The 15,704-nt window shown below is 27.5% G+C and overlaps 1 protein-coding gene across 2 annotated transcripts in view; it reads left to right on the top strand.

Moving 5' to 3' along the window:
- The window catches only part of LOC117174149 (leishmanolysin-like peptidase), a 680,179-nt gene that overhangs the window by 642,782 nt on the left and 21,693 nt on the right, over positions 1-15,704 (top strand). For both annotated transcript variants that reach the window (XM_033362964.1, XM_033362962.1), the window contains exon 8: positions 13,177-13,402. In XM_033362964.1, coding sequence (XP_033218855.1) covers positions 13,177-13,402 — 226 coding nt within the window. The remainder of the gene's footprint in view (positions 1-13,176; positions 13,403-15,704) is intronic.

Below are 15,704 nucleotides of genomic sequence, written 5' to 3'. Positions count from 1 at the left end.
CAATCAACGCTTCTCATTTACCACCACCTTTCCACCCGTACCACTGCAATCGCAATACAGGACATCTGCTTGTTAGTTATGATCGAATTCTTATTTCAATTTCAGTCTCTCTGATTGTTATTTATGATCGTATTTTTATTTCAAGTTTGGAAAGAACATTTTAAAGCCTTCAAAGCATTTGAACGAGCTATCTGGACCATTAAATATATCTATCTGAGTGGCTGCGGAGAATTTCTCCAAGCTTCTCAGAGCCTTGAGAATCTTAAGCATATACTCTGAGATTTCTATCGCTAGGGTTAGTATGTTTTTAATTATAAGTTAATGATTAATCTATTATTTGTTATTAATATACACATTAACATTAAGTCATATTTCTATGAAGCATGGAACTTGTTATTAAAGTCCATTGCTGGTGGAAGATGCGATAACAACTTTTGCAATTTTGAGGTTAGGAATTAATTTTAGAATAAAAAAGCGAACTGCTGGACACAGATTTAGATATTTTTGGCCACTTTAATGTAAATCTTCCGTATATATTTACAAAAATCTATCAAATATTATTTTTTGCTATGAAAGGTTACAAAAATTTACTACAAAAACTTTAAGAAAGTTAAGCTTTACTGAAATTTTTCTTACAAATTACACAAAGATTTCATTCAAATTTATAAAATGTTTGGTGAAAAAACAGAAACTATTTTAATTAGGATTAAAATAAAAAATAGCTTTTTATGTTTTCATCTTACGTCTTTTTGATAAATTTGTTTACTGCGAGGAGTTCGCTCTTGAATTGCAAAATGTAATATTAACCTCAAAATCTCAATAAGTTGCTACCGCATTTTTTATTGGCAATGAAATTTTATAACAAATTTCATGCATCACAGGAATAATACTTAATGTTAATATTGAATGCAAATAATAACTAAAACATTAACTTATAACTAAAAATACACCAATGTTATACTAACTTTACTTAATATCAGAAAAGTACCATTAAACTCTAGGCACTTGACCTTCGCAACAAAACAGCTGTATAAAATGTATAGGCTTCCAAAGTTTTATGCGCTTTTAAGCAATATATGGTTTAAGAAATGAGGGATTAAATGAATTATGTTCAGGTTTATGGATGTATCGGGTTTTCATATTTATATTTCTAATAAAAAAGACAAATTTTCAACAAAACACGGGAATTTTCAAACAAATGATTCCATTTTTAGCTAAAAAAATCAAGTTTCAATAAAAAAGATCACATTTTAAACCAAAATAGAATAATTCAGTTTTTAGTATATAAAACTTAATATTCAATAAAAAAATGAAATTTTCTACAGGTTATTTGAAATTTTAACCAAAACAGGCGAACTTGACAGCAAATAGTAAAAGTTTGAATAAAAAAGATGAAATTTCTATCACAAAGATTAATTTTCTATTTAAAAAAATCTTTTTTAACAAATTATAGAATGTTCAACTAAAATAACTTTCAATCCAAGTACAATAATATATAAAGTATTCAAAATAAGATAGAATTCACTGAATTTCAGGCAGGTTCGACATATTATATAGTAGAATCTTTCAGCGATTAACATTTTTTTATAGTAAATTATGCCATACGTTTTTTCTGATATAAGATCAAAAAAATGGAATTTGGACATCTATGTTAAGAGTAATAAAAAACAGATTCATTCTTTAACCATAAAATAATTTTTAACACAAAAGATGAAGTTTCAATTAAAAATATCAAATTTTAAACAAAAATAGAATAATTCAGTTTTTAGTTTATAAAAGTTAATATTCAATCCAAAAAATGAAATTTTCTACAGGTTATTAAAAACTTTAATCAAAACAGATGAACTTGACACCAAATAGTAAAAGTTTTGACAAAAAAGATGAATTTTTAATCACAACGATTTATTTTTAATTGAGCAAAATTTAAAAACAACAAATAATAGAATTATCAACTCAATTCATTTTCAATGCAAGAACAATATTATAAAAAGAATTTAAAAAAAAATAGAATTTATTTATAACCAGGCAGGTTCTACACATTATTTAGCAGAATCTCTCAGCGATTAAAGTTCTTTTATAGTAAATTATGCAAGACGTTTTTTTCCGATCTGAGACAAAAAAAATCGAATTTGGGCATCTATTTTAAGAATAATAAAAACAGATTAATTTTTTACCCATAAAATAATTTTTAACTAAAAAGATGAAGTTTTAACAAAAAGATATCAAATTTTAAACAAAAATATATTAATTCAGTTTGTAGTTTATAAAAGTTAATAATCGATCAAAAAAATGAAATTTTTTACAGATTATTTCAAATTTTAATTAAAAGAGATGAACTTGACACCAAATAGTCAAAGTTTTAACAAAAAAGATGATATTTCAAGCACAAAGATTAATTTTCTATTTAAAAAAATTGTTTTAAACAAATAATAGAATTTTCAACTTAATTAATTTTCAATGCAATAACAATATTATCAAAAGTATTTGAAATAAAATAGAATTCACTTAAAATCAGGCAGGTTGTACACATTATTTGGCAGAATCTCTCAGCGATAAAAATTTTTTTTATCGTCAATTATGCGAGACGGTTTTTTTCCCATATAAGACAATAAAAAATTGAATTTGGACATCGGTGTTAAAAATAACAAAAGGAGATTAATTTTTTACCCATAAAATTAATTCTCCACAAGAGACGATTGGTTTTCAAGCAACAATGATATAATGAAAATTTTCCTTAAAGGTATTAATACATAGTTGAAGTCTCAAAGAAACAGATGAATTTTTAAGCAAGAAGATTAATTTTATATAAAAAAAGTTTTTGAACAAAAACAAAAACGGAATGTGCAACTTAATAGTTTTGTTCTTAATCACAAAGATGAATTTTCAAACGATAAGACTAATTTCCTACAGCAATAACGAATTTTCATCGTAATATATGGATTCTCAAACCAAAGGGTTGAATTTTCAACTGAAAAAGATAAATTTTTAATTTCAAATATCAATTTTCTACCAAAAATGATATAATACAATTTTATTTTACATAAATTAATTTTTGACTAACTATGAAGGAATTTTCAAAAAAATAATAATTGAACCCTCAATGAAGAAGATGAATTTTCAACCGGGAAGGTTAATTTCCCTGTTTAAAAAGACGGTTTAAAAAAATTCTATTTTTAACAAAAAAAGATGAAATTTCAATTAAGAAGTTTATTTTTCTACCAAAAATAACGAATTTTCAACAAAATTCTGAATTTCTAAATACTGCATCAAAACAGATAAATTTATTTCCAAATAGTTCAATATCTTTAACGAAAAAAGGTCGATTTTAAACCAAAAGGATTAATTTTCTACCAAAACATAAAAATTAAAAAAAAATAATTATTAAGTACAAAAGGTCAATTTTCAATTTAAAATATCAATTTTCAACCGAAAATAGTAGAATCGAAATTGCTTTTGAATAATTTGGTTTTTGACAAACTGAAAAGGATATTTTTTTAAATAACTCAATCCTTAATGAAAAATATTAATTGTCAACCGATAATATTACGTTTCTACAAAAAATTACGAATTTTCTACAAAATCTAGAAATTTTCAAACAAATATATGATTTTTATCTAAAAAAATATCATTTTTTAACCAAAAGTAATATAAGTAGATTTTATCATTATAGAAATTAAAAAAAAAAGAAATTTGAAGAAAATAGTTGAATTTTCAATCAAAAAGGTTCGTTTTGAACCGAAACAGATGAAGCCTCAATTATGAACTTAATATTCAACGAAAAATTAAATAGTTTATTTTTAGTTAAAAAAATAATTTTCAACTTAAAGAAATGCAATTAGAAAAAAGCAGAGTTCTCTACCAAAACAGTTCGCAATTAAAAATATCAATACGTTTTTAACCAAAAATGGAAAGTTAAATTTTCACTTCAATAAATCAATGTTGAAAAAAAAAGAATTGTCAGAAAAATGGTTGAATCCTAAATCAGCAAGAAGATTTTTCAAACAAGAAGATTAATTTTATACTAAAAAGATGAATTTTTAACAAAATCCATAAATTTTTTTTACAATTAGTTAGATTTTTAAATAAAAAGATTACACTTTAATGTAAACAATTAATTTTTCACCAAAAATGTCATAGTTTAATTTTCTGTTAAAAAATTATTTTTCAACAAAAAAAAAGTGTTATGAAAATTATTTCAAAGGAGATCGAATCCATTTACCATTAGGCAGATTCTGCAATTCAAGTCTTTGAATCGATCAGCAAGGAATTTTGGTTGTTTTTAGATTAAATTTTAAGAAAACTATTTTTTCGTCATAAAAAAATTCTATGTTCAAAAGATTAATTTTTAACCGATAAGATTAATGTTTTACAAAAAAGACGAATTTTGAACCAATTACTTGATTTTTAAACTATAAGGGAACAGTTTTTTAAATTTTTTGTTGAAAATGTTCAACAATTTAGATGCATTTTTTATGTGTTGACTAAAATTGTTTCTTGGTTTTAGATTCATTATTTTAGTTAAAAATGTATCTCTGGTTCCAAATGTAAAAATTTTCTTGAAGTTAATTTTTTTATTCAATTCAGCTGTTGTTGTTTTAAAATAATCATATTTTTTAGTTTTTGGTTGAAAAGTTATCTACTTATTTAAAAGTTTAACCATTTTGTTAAAATATTATATATTTTTGGATGAAAAAGTAACTATTTGATTGCAAATTCGTTAATTTTTTAAAACTGAAAATGAAACTTTTTCATTTTCAGTGTAAACGTTTTTGTTAAAAATTTGGCTTTTTAATGAAAGATTTGCATTTGACACCGAATAGTTTAACTTTTAACCAAATAGTTAAATTTTCAACCTACAAATATAAATTTTAAACTGAATGGACACATTTTTAAACAAAAAAGATTAATCTTTAACCAAAAAGAATTACATTAAAAAAAGAATTCTCAATGAATTTTTAATGAAAAGATTTTCAACAAAATATTTAAATTTTTAACCAGAGTTGAATTTTTATGTCATTTAACGCATGAACTAATGTTGGGGAGACTTAACCAAGATTTGCAGGAAAGAGTTTACCAAGTGGCAACAAGCTTATTACATGTGTTTGATTATTACAATGCGCGTTCAAAAGTTTTACTAAATTGATTTATTAAAATTGTGATGTAAAAATGCAAAGTTCATTATTTAAAGAATATGATTATCATCAACGTGAGCTACAAAATCGTAGTAAATGCTATTCATCAATATTAGATGTAAATTAATCTTTAATAAAAAAAAGCTCATTTGGAATAAAATAGTTCATTTTCTACCTAAAAATAAAGAATTCGTTAAAATGCTATTATAAAAGATTAATTACAGTTTCAGATACAGAACTCATCCCTTGATGTCTTGTATTATTTAATGCTAATATTTTGTAACATTCATTAAATATGTATAACATAGAAAAGATAGGCTTTTCATTTATTCTTTTTCATAAAAAGATAAATAGGCGCGCGCAAGACTACTAGTATAATTTATTCCTGTGGTCCGAACAAAACTTTCGTCCAAATTCGTTAATGATGTAAAAAAATGGATTTTACAAAATTTTAGTTTCCTATCTCTGGATTTGTATGGAATTAGATAATAACTGAAATCATATAATTGGATCGACGAAATGGAACGAAAATGATAATCCGATACTGATTTGTTCCTATCTAGAACAATAATATAGTCCCATTTTGATCAATTTTCTCTTATGTTTCCGTTCACAATTTTATCTCGTATAAATTATACTTTTTAATCCGTTTAAATTTTAATTCATCAATGCTGAATAATAGCAGATAAATCTTGCCAATACGAAGCTAATGAAAATTCAGTTAAATGATTTATTCCGCTTATTCGCTCATGGCTATAATCAGGAAAAAGTGGGATTATAACGAGACTTCGAACTTTAGCAGCAAATATTGAATCTCATCCCACTATTTCCGGCGATCTGTACTCTGGACCACCAGAGACCACTTTATTTTATTCAAGTCTCACCGGTCTGCAAGAACCGGCAGCAGACTGGTGTGGCTATTCATCATCCGGCGACGACGTGCTCCCTTGGTTCAAGGGTGCAACTCTGTATCTGCCTTGAAAATTGGAAAATTCCTTTTGGCTCGGATAGGTGCTACACCGCCCGTTCGATGAACCGTAATAAACCTCACATTCGTGAAATTTCTTTCTCGCCAAAATTCCAACGCACTCTTTCCTCTCACTGTACGTAAAAAAATCGTACCGAGTTCCCTTCTGCGTAAGTCAGTCTAAATTCATTGAAGAATCCCTGTACTTTGTTTATTTGAGAATAGCTATTTGTGATACAAGCGTGCAAAATAGGTGAGTCGGAGGTTATTTTACGAGCGAAGCGAGTACGAAAAGTATACGAAGCGAGTGCGAAGAGTATACAAAGCGATCGTGAATCAAGCTTAAAAAGTGTGAAACATGTGCGAAGCGAGTGTGAAGCAAGTCCGAAAACATAATTTTTGTCCTTTTGGATTGACAATTTATCTTCTATCGTAGAAAACTAATCTTTTTTGGTTGTAATAAGAAAACAAATTTTAATTTTTTAAATTGTTTTATTCCGTTTAAAGCAGATTTCAATCTTTTATATTTCTTGTAACATGATAAATAGATTACAGGATTCAAATTCTGGCCTTTGAGTATTAATGGTCAGGAAAAATGAAAAATTGGTCAGAAAATTTCAGGGAATAGTCAGGGAATTTCGAAATTGAAGTTTCGCGGCCATCCTGCTTTATATTACTGAATTTAACTAATTAGTTCAAACTTAGTTTTGCTTTCTTCAAATAATTTTATTAACAGTAAATTTATCTATTCTCGTTTTAGTTGAAAATTTTACAGTTTTCTTGACATAATTTTTTCCTGTTAGCTGCAAAATCTTAGTTAAAAATTCAGCTTTTTTGTTAAATTAAACTGTGTTTTCATTTTAAATTAAAAGCTTTCTGATTAAAATATCAAGTATTATATATTTTTATCCAAAGTTATGTTTAATTTTTTTAAAAGAATTCGAAAGAATATTTTTATTTCGTCAGTGTGCAAAGTTACATATTTCCAAAGTTTAGTTTTCTTTTAAATTTAGTTTTTGTTTTATTATTGATTCAATAATGTTAATAAATTTAATTTGCATGCATGCCTACTACATCGATTCGCAAAATAGATTTTTTTCAAAGCGCGCATGCGTCAATATTATTCTGGCACATTCTGCTGGATTGAAGTACTTTTCACATTATTCAGAGACATTCGGGAAGTCCTTAATTTCAAGGTGGCTGTTGCAAAAAATACTTTTATTCGAAACCCTACTATTTAAAAGAGTACATTCAAAGGGAAATATACTTATCTCTCTCAAATGAAGATTCGCAATTGATAGCTTTACTATTTTAATTATTTAAATTTCCAATTGAATTTATCCGTGATAAACTCGAATCTTTTTTCTTAACTCATTTTTCTAACGCCCTCCCCTTATCAATTCTTCGGTTCATCTCTCTGCAATGCTTTCGGTTCTCGTTTTGTAGTCGTTATTCGAATTCATTCGTCACGTCCGAGCGATGTGTCGAGTCTGTCGGAAACAAAATGTACGCATCCAGCATCCAGCATCAATCACTCAAGAGTCTCTTCTGTACCACGGAACATTTGCCCGATTGCACACGAGTTTAGCAACCTACACTTCTACTCATCAATATGCGTTAAATAAAGGAAAATGAATCCATTCTTCCCCAACAATAACTATATTTTCGAATACTTCTTAACAATATATCATTTTTATAATTTGATCGGTAATAACATTTTATCAAAATCCTATTAAATCCCTAGCGAGTGAAACGATAAATATTTTATGAGCTATAAATTATTCCCTATTATGGCGAACCAGTATTGATATAAGTGAATTATGTAATTAGAATTTAATTATCGATCTATACAAAATGGACCAATCGCGAATCCAGAGATTCAAATACTCAAATATAAATATTTCAAAGTGATCTCTAAAAACGAAACAAAATTTGTGGTCATTTTCTGGTTACCAAATATTTTTCCCAGACATAACATTTTTTTATTTTAAACTTTCATGCCTCAAAAAATGTTCAATTTAAATATCGATAACTTTACTAGAAAATAAAAGAATTTAAAACATTGGAACTCTTCTCAATTTAAAATATTCAAAATTAAAATGAATCCTGTTCTAACGAATTGATACATCAACAATTTTATCGATCTTTTTTCCTCTCTGAAAAAAGTAGTTTCTTTCCTTTAAATCTCTTCTGATTAAAAAAATTACATGTTTTCATTTATATGTAAAAAATATCGCTCAGGAGCGGACTGGAACTCACTAGCGGACCCGATAAAAGTCTTTCAGACCAGCCCTAAAAATAATGCTACCCAATTTTTGTAAAAGAGTTCAAAACACTTAAACGATTTCCAGTGATTTAAAAGGATTTGAATCGATTTTAGGAGAATTAATAGAATTTCTAACGAATTTAATTACTTCAAGAAATTTTAAAAGCTTTCAAATATATTTTTTCCAAGAATTTAAGTGATTTAAAAAAAAAATGAAAGGATTTTAGAGAACTTACAAAATTTAAAAATATTTCAAATGATCTGTAAGAAATTTTATAATATTTCCGAGGATCTCAGTAATTCTGAGAGATTTACAGAGTTCCAGTTAGATATTTCAATCAATTTTCTTGGATTTCAAAGGATTTCATAGGGCTCCACAAGAATTGAGATATTTAAAGGAATTTTAAGGGATATTAAGGCTTTTTAAAAGAATCACAAGAATTTCCGAAAGCCTAATAAATTTAAAGAAATTTAAAAATATTTCAAAGGATTTGAATAAGTTTAGGGCTTTTCCAAGGATTCCAATGAATGTTCAACAGATTAAAAAAAAGATTTAAGTAATTCAAAAAATGGTATGCGGTTTTAAAGAATTTCAAAATAGTAAGAAGGATTTTATAGGAACTACTGTATAAGGATATTGAAAAAATATGTCAGGTTACTTTTAAAGAATTTTAATGGATCCAAGAAGATTTCCAAACATTTCAATAATCTGAAGGAATTTTAAAAGGTCTCAAGGTATTTCAATAATTTGTCCTGGAGTTCGGATATATGTCGCATGTTTTTATAGAATTTCACGGATTACTTCAGAGATTTCATTGGATTTCAGCAGATTATAAAGATATGAAGTGATGATATGAAGTGAAGGAATTTCATAAGAAAGAGGAAATTTTAATAGTATTTCCAAGAATTATAGGGGTTTTAATTTTTAATTTAAGGACTGCCTTTTTATATTTTATATCAAAAGACTTATAAATTCCTGATCACGATTGTTCCTGATTGAGGATTTAAAAATTAATAAACTTTGAAATAAATGTTTGCGAATTTATGCTTTGGAAACTTAACAACTTTTGTTTCAAAATTGGAAAAATTAGACTTTTTCGTAATTTCGCATTTAAAATTATAATTCTAAATTAAAAATACATAAAGTTTTTAGATGATGAAAATGATTAAATTATTATTAGATTAAGTATCAAATGGAATTCAAAATAATATAATGAATTTTATTTAAAAAAATTAGATTTCTATAGAAAAAAAAAATTCACTGTTATTTTCACTGTTCAGCATTGAAGAACTTTGAATATTGTAAACCTTCAAAGCTCAATTATTCTTAAAACATTGAAAAGTATATTATTTTTATTTGAAAGCTTTAACAATAATTAATTATCGATTAATGGAACCGTTACAATCCAATATTTCCAAACCTCGTTTAAAATTTAAGTGCTCTAAAATTATGGTTGTGAAAGTGAATCGTTCAAAATTGATCCTTTTCAAATTATACGTCACGTTTTGAAAAACTAAGGTATAAAAGTAATAACTTGAAAATCAATTATAAAGCATTTCCATGCATGCGGGAGCCAATTCAGTTTGCATATTTAAGGTAAAATACAATATAAAATTTAAGGTGTGTTATAACAAATTGTCAAAGTGACAGTTGGAAATTGTGAAAGATAGACAAGTGATGGGAAGCCAAAAAATCCGGAGGGGGTTGTGGGCTTACGCCAGTTTCGCCACCATGTAGATTCTCGCCTGCAATTGACCTATTTATAGCTTTATAATCATCTCTGCTTAAAGTATAAGGATAAAAATCCTATTACTATGAATCATTTTCTATCTTAGAGCTAAACAGCTTTATCCCTTTTTGTCTCTTTCAGCTATGTCTCTTTATACGTCTTGTCTGTCCACCTCTATCTTCTTATTTCTTTTGGTCAATCTACATTTTCTTCTATCGCTTTCAATCGAACTTTTATTATCTCAGTCTATCACAGAAAAAACAAAAGATAAACTTTACACGACTTCACATCGATTTCCGACGAAAGATTCTCTGCAACAAAAATTAACTTCACAGGATAAACTTTACACTAATATCGGTTAAACTTTCTTTTGACTTTCCATGACATACACATGTTTTTTGAAAGACGCGAATCTGGCTAAACAAAACTTTATCGATCTAAAAAATTTCCTGCAACAAATTTGATTCTTAGTTATTTTCTGTGATCCCTTATGTCTTTACGTCTATCTGTGTCTATGCCATTCTTAGTCTATATTCACATGCATCTGTTTTAATATCATTTTCTCTATCCCAGCCTATCTTTTGCTATGCCCGTCTATCTTTTTCTGTGTATTTTTGTCAATTTTGATTCAAGGATATGAGTTTTTTATTCCCCATTACCGTATCTCAATATGTCCCTTGCCTATATACGTCTATTTTTTCTATATTTTATTTAATCCAGAATCAAGCCTTTCTGTTTCGATCTCCTTTTCCCTATCTCACTCGATCTCTTGTCTATTCACATCTATATTTTCCTATGTCTTTTTCCATACAGATCCACGCGTATCTCTTTTTATTTTTTTCCACCTTTTTGGATTTACGCCTGTCTTTTTCAATCATATTTATCTCATTATATTCCTAATCCATATATATCTATCTTTCTCTACATCTTGTGCATTTTATGCAGGCCAAAACATTGTTGTTGATACGAGAATTTTTGCTTGAAAAATGTTATATAAATATTTAAAAAATACCTCTCTTCTTTTTATGATTGCTTTCATCGTGTCAAAGAAAAATAAAAAAAAATACATTTTTCGAGATGAAAGATTCTTGAGGACACAAAAATTATTTTACTTGCGTGCAACTTACAAAATATCTTTTTATATATGATCTAATTTTTACCATATTTTCCAGTTAAATTTTGAAAACATGGAATGTGGTTTTTACGGAAAACCAGATTTTTTTTTCATTTTAGCAAGTAAGTTTTTTTAGATTGGCGCTTATATAAAGAAGACATTCTGTACATTTCATGCTGGCTATATAATTCTTTCGGTCATAAAATTTTTTTTATGAAAAATGGAATTTTTTTACTTCTTTCACGGGCGATGAAAGATGCCATAAAAGAAGAAGAGGAATTTTTAGTAGAACTGTTCAAAATGAACACAGTTTTTTCTTAGCATTTTGATAACCTGCTTGAAGCTCTCAGAATGTCTTTCTTATTGAAGTACAAATTTAGCAGAAAAATGACAAAAGGGTTTTGGAGAAAATCGACTTTTAATATTTACAGAAAAACGCCGCATTTGGTTAATTTTGAACTTTTTAATAATTTTTTGGTGGATTTCAAAAGAGAACAATTAACCTCATTAGCTTCTGGAACGAAACATTACATATTTCAATAAAGCACAAATTAATTCAAGTGTTTAAAAAAATGTTTTTTGTTAAATTCAACTGTTTTTTATTTTAAATGAAAATCCTTTTTTGTTGAAAAATCGACCATTACATTTTTTGGCTGAAAATTCATTTTTTCATGATGAAAATTTATGTCCTCCGTTGAAAATTGAACTATTTTGTTGAACATTTAGTTTTTTTGGTTAGAAATTAATTTTTTAAACTGAAAATATTACACTGTTTAGTTAAAAATGTAAAATTTGTAGAAAATTTCACTTTTCTAGTATAAAATTAACATTCTTGATTAAAAATGTAACTATTCGATTAAAATTGTATTTATTTTGTTAAGAATTTGTCTTTTTTGGGCGAAAATTAATTTTCTTGGTTGAGAATGTAACTATTTGTTCGAAAACGTAAGTATTTTGTTGAGAATTTGTCTTTTTTATTAAGAAACTATCCTTTTTGGTTAAAAATTAATCTTTTTCGTCGAAAATTCGATTATTTGATTGAGAAATCAACTATTTTGTAGAAATCTCGTATTTTTACTTGAAAATTGAATATTTTGGATGAAAATTGTGTTCTTTATAGACTAAATAATCGTTTTCAGGTAAAAATTTTACTGCCATTAGAAATTTGTCTTTTTTATGAAAACTCATCGCTTCTTACACAAATTAGATCTTTATTGTTCAAAAATGCAAATTCGTTTTTTGGTAGAAAATCAAGTTTCCTCGCTGAAAATTCAAGTATTTCTTAAAATATGTATGTAGATTGAAAATTCCACTGTGATTAAAACTTGATCTTTTCGTTTTTAAAATAACTCATATCTTTTTTCGAACTTTTTTCTTAAACAATACAATATCCTGGTTGCAAATTAATCTGTTTTGGTTGAGGATTCAACTATTTTCTTGAAAATTCGTCTTTTTTAGTTTAATTCGTCTCTCTTTGTTTCAAAATTAAGATTTATCCTTGCTTTAAACGTCAACTAGTTGATTTCTTGTTAAATATTTATCTTTTTTAGTTGGAAATTTGCTTACAGGTTAAACTACTTTTTTGATTCATAAGACGTCTTAAGATTTTCACACTTTTCCCCCATTATCTTACATTATTTTCAAATGACCTCTAACTAAATTTATAAAAAAATGTAGTCAGCGGAAATCTTGTAAGATAGGGGGGCTTAAAACTCACAAATCCAAAAATGGAATCGAAAGAAAATTGAACTCTTGGAAAAAGTGTCCTGTTTTTGGAGAACCGCGCACATTGATATAAAAATTAGGAATGAGATTTGCCTTTGAAAAGTATTTTATTAGGAAAATCCTTAACTTTTTGAGAAAATACCTTAAACGTTTTAACTGTTTTTGTATTGTTAAGAGCGTGTGAAGAAAAATAATGAAAATTAAGAGAAAGTTAGAAAATAATAGCTGTTTGTTCCTTGCAGACTGCAAACTCATCAGTGGAGTGAAAATACAATCAAGACCGTGATCAGACAAAACTGGCAAGTGCGTGGAGCTACTGTGGAGAGACCTATGCAAATGATAGTTACGCCCCGAGTTCGAGAGGAAGTTCGTGCACATTTCAATTGCAAGCTATTGGAGGGCGCGGAATTGGAGGATCAAGGAGAGGATGGAACAGCTCTAACCCACTGGGAAAAACGAGTATTTGAGGTATGATCCACAATTTTCCTAGCTTTCATCATACATTCAATTCATTATAAAGCTCCCTAAATAAGCTTTCAACTTCCACATCTGACTTTTAATCCCTATACCATCCCACTCCACGCTTCTCTTCTAATCTCAGTACTTGTTCACTCAAGTCTCATAATCCTGGATCAATAATTAATTTTCATCCAAGTTTCGAAATAGTTTGTTCACACTGTTCCGTTGAAATTACCTCAATCCAAAGTTTCACGGAGAAAAATGGATTTTCAAACATAGATGATCCTTTCGAGAAAAATAGGTAGAAGGGAATTATCGAAAACCTGGCACTTATTTTTATTGACCACCTGATTGGTTACATACTGCATGAATATGTGTTTATGCGGCTGTTTTTAGTTTTTTCCTTGGAATTTTCGAGAATTTTGTAAACTAAGATTTCCAAATGAGGAATATTAATTCTAGAAATTTAATTCTAAGGGAGAAACTTTAATTTGTAAACGATAAATTAATAAGCAAGATAAGAATATTCTGTTCTCATCGTTTTGACCAAATGTTTCTAAAATGACAGAAGGATTCCATTTATAACGCTTTCGTCTTTATTAAATCAGGTTATTTGTATTTTAATGTTGATAATGATTGGGAATTTTCTGCACCATCAATTTGGCAAATAAAAATGTTCACAGAAGTAATTCCATTTTATGATAAATATTATTTATGAATGTTTCTAAAAATTATTGACTATAATTTATAAACTTTCACAGAAAATCAAAGAGATGACAAAACGGAAATTGAAGCCTCGGCAGAAAGAACGTTGTATCCAGTGGCAGGCATTGGACATAAAAACTGGTCATAACAACTTTTTGAATTTTTTTTTAAAAATCTAAAATTTAAATTTTGATCACACAACGAAAAAAACACAACGTAAAAAGCCACATAATAAGTGAAAAAAATCAATTTTTGGGGCAAAAGACAAACTAAAAAAAAAATTGACGAAATTTATTCCCCCACAAAAGAGCTCCTTATTAGTTATTAATCATTCCTTATGGAACGCGTAGTTTTTATTTGAAACTTCGTTTTAATCCTAAAAATAGCATTAAAAATAAAAAATTAAATTTTTTTTATAACAGTAGATTTAAATTATAGGAAGCGCACTTTTTAAATTATAAAAACAAGACAGTGAAAATGAGTCTGTTTCAAAACCACTACATATAATGAATTTTAATAGTATAAATTATTCGAAACGATACATTTTTCAGGATAACTGAGAATAAAATTTAGAGCAGAATAAGAAACAAAATAATTAAGTCAATCATTATAAATCAAATTTGTGCTTTATTTTGTTATAAATGAAACCAAATTATTGTTTTGTCGATGCTTTGACCTTTAATTTTAAAAAGTTTGTGCATAGATGTGGGGAAGTACGAAAACCGAGCATGCAGCGTGAGTAAATACAGTATCGAGCGCGAAGCGCAAAGTAGCGTACCCTAGACGCGCTAAAACTTTCAAGCAATAGGAATTTGACCGCGCAGCGTGCAATTTGTTTTTCGTCTGAGAGTCCAATAAATTGTTAATTTATTTTCACGTTTCTTATTATTTTTGAAGAATGAAATAGATTCCACTCCGCGATTTTAATACATAACGTCTCTCTGCCCTCTCGCATTCTAATTCCATTCCAATTCTTCATGTCCACAAATCGTCATATCATAATCTATTGTATATACAAAGATAAACGTGTCAAAGCAATGAACATTGGCAAACAGTTTTGGCAACATGAAACTTGTCATACCATACACTGGAGGTTTACAAGTATTTTTGCCGTGTAGATTTAAGTCTTCATTTAAATAAGTAATTCATAATAATATTAAAAATTACGAAAAAAATGCTCCTCGAAATGTAAGCTAGTAACTTTTTGAAGAGAAAATTTCGAATAATTAGTAGTAATTTTAATATAAAAAATGAGAGAATATTCCCTTCGCTTTTAGTGTCTCAATACAAATAATTTATTATTAATTTTGAAAATATTTTCTTGAATAGAATCCAAAACATGCATTAGCGAATTTCTTAGGGATAATATGGGTGAACAGAAATTGGACGACACATTATTACTTTACTGGTATTATTTATAGCAGCACAAGTGTAAATCGTGGATATTATTGGTTATTTTTTCACTCTTTCCATTAAAATTTAAACTATATTGATTTGTTTAAACAATACGAGGGTGGATTGATAAGTTTCCGGCCTGACCAAGAGATGGAGCCACTAGGCCTACCTTGAGGTGGCGTTCTATAGTACCATCCTTAGATAGCTTGTA

Source organism: Belonocnema kinseyi, chromosome 6 (genome assembly GCF_010883055.1).
Source record: "Belonocnema kinseyi isolate 2016_QV_RU_SX_M_011 chromosome 6, B_treatae_v1, whole genome shotgun sequence".
NCBI classification, from domain to species: Eukaryota; Metazoa; Arthropoda; class Insecta; order Hymenoptera; family Cynipidae; genus Belonocnema; species Belonocnema kinseyi.
This window is presented reverse-complemented; position numbering and strand designations above follow the sequence as displayed.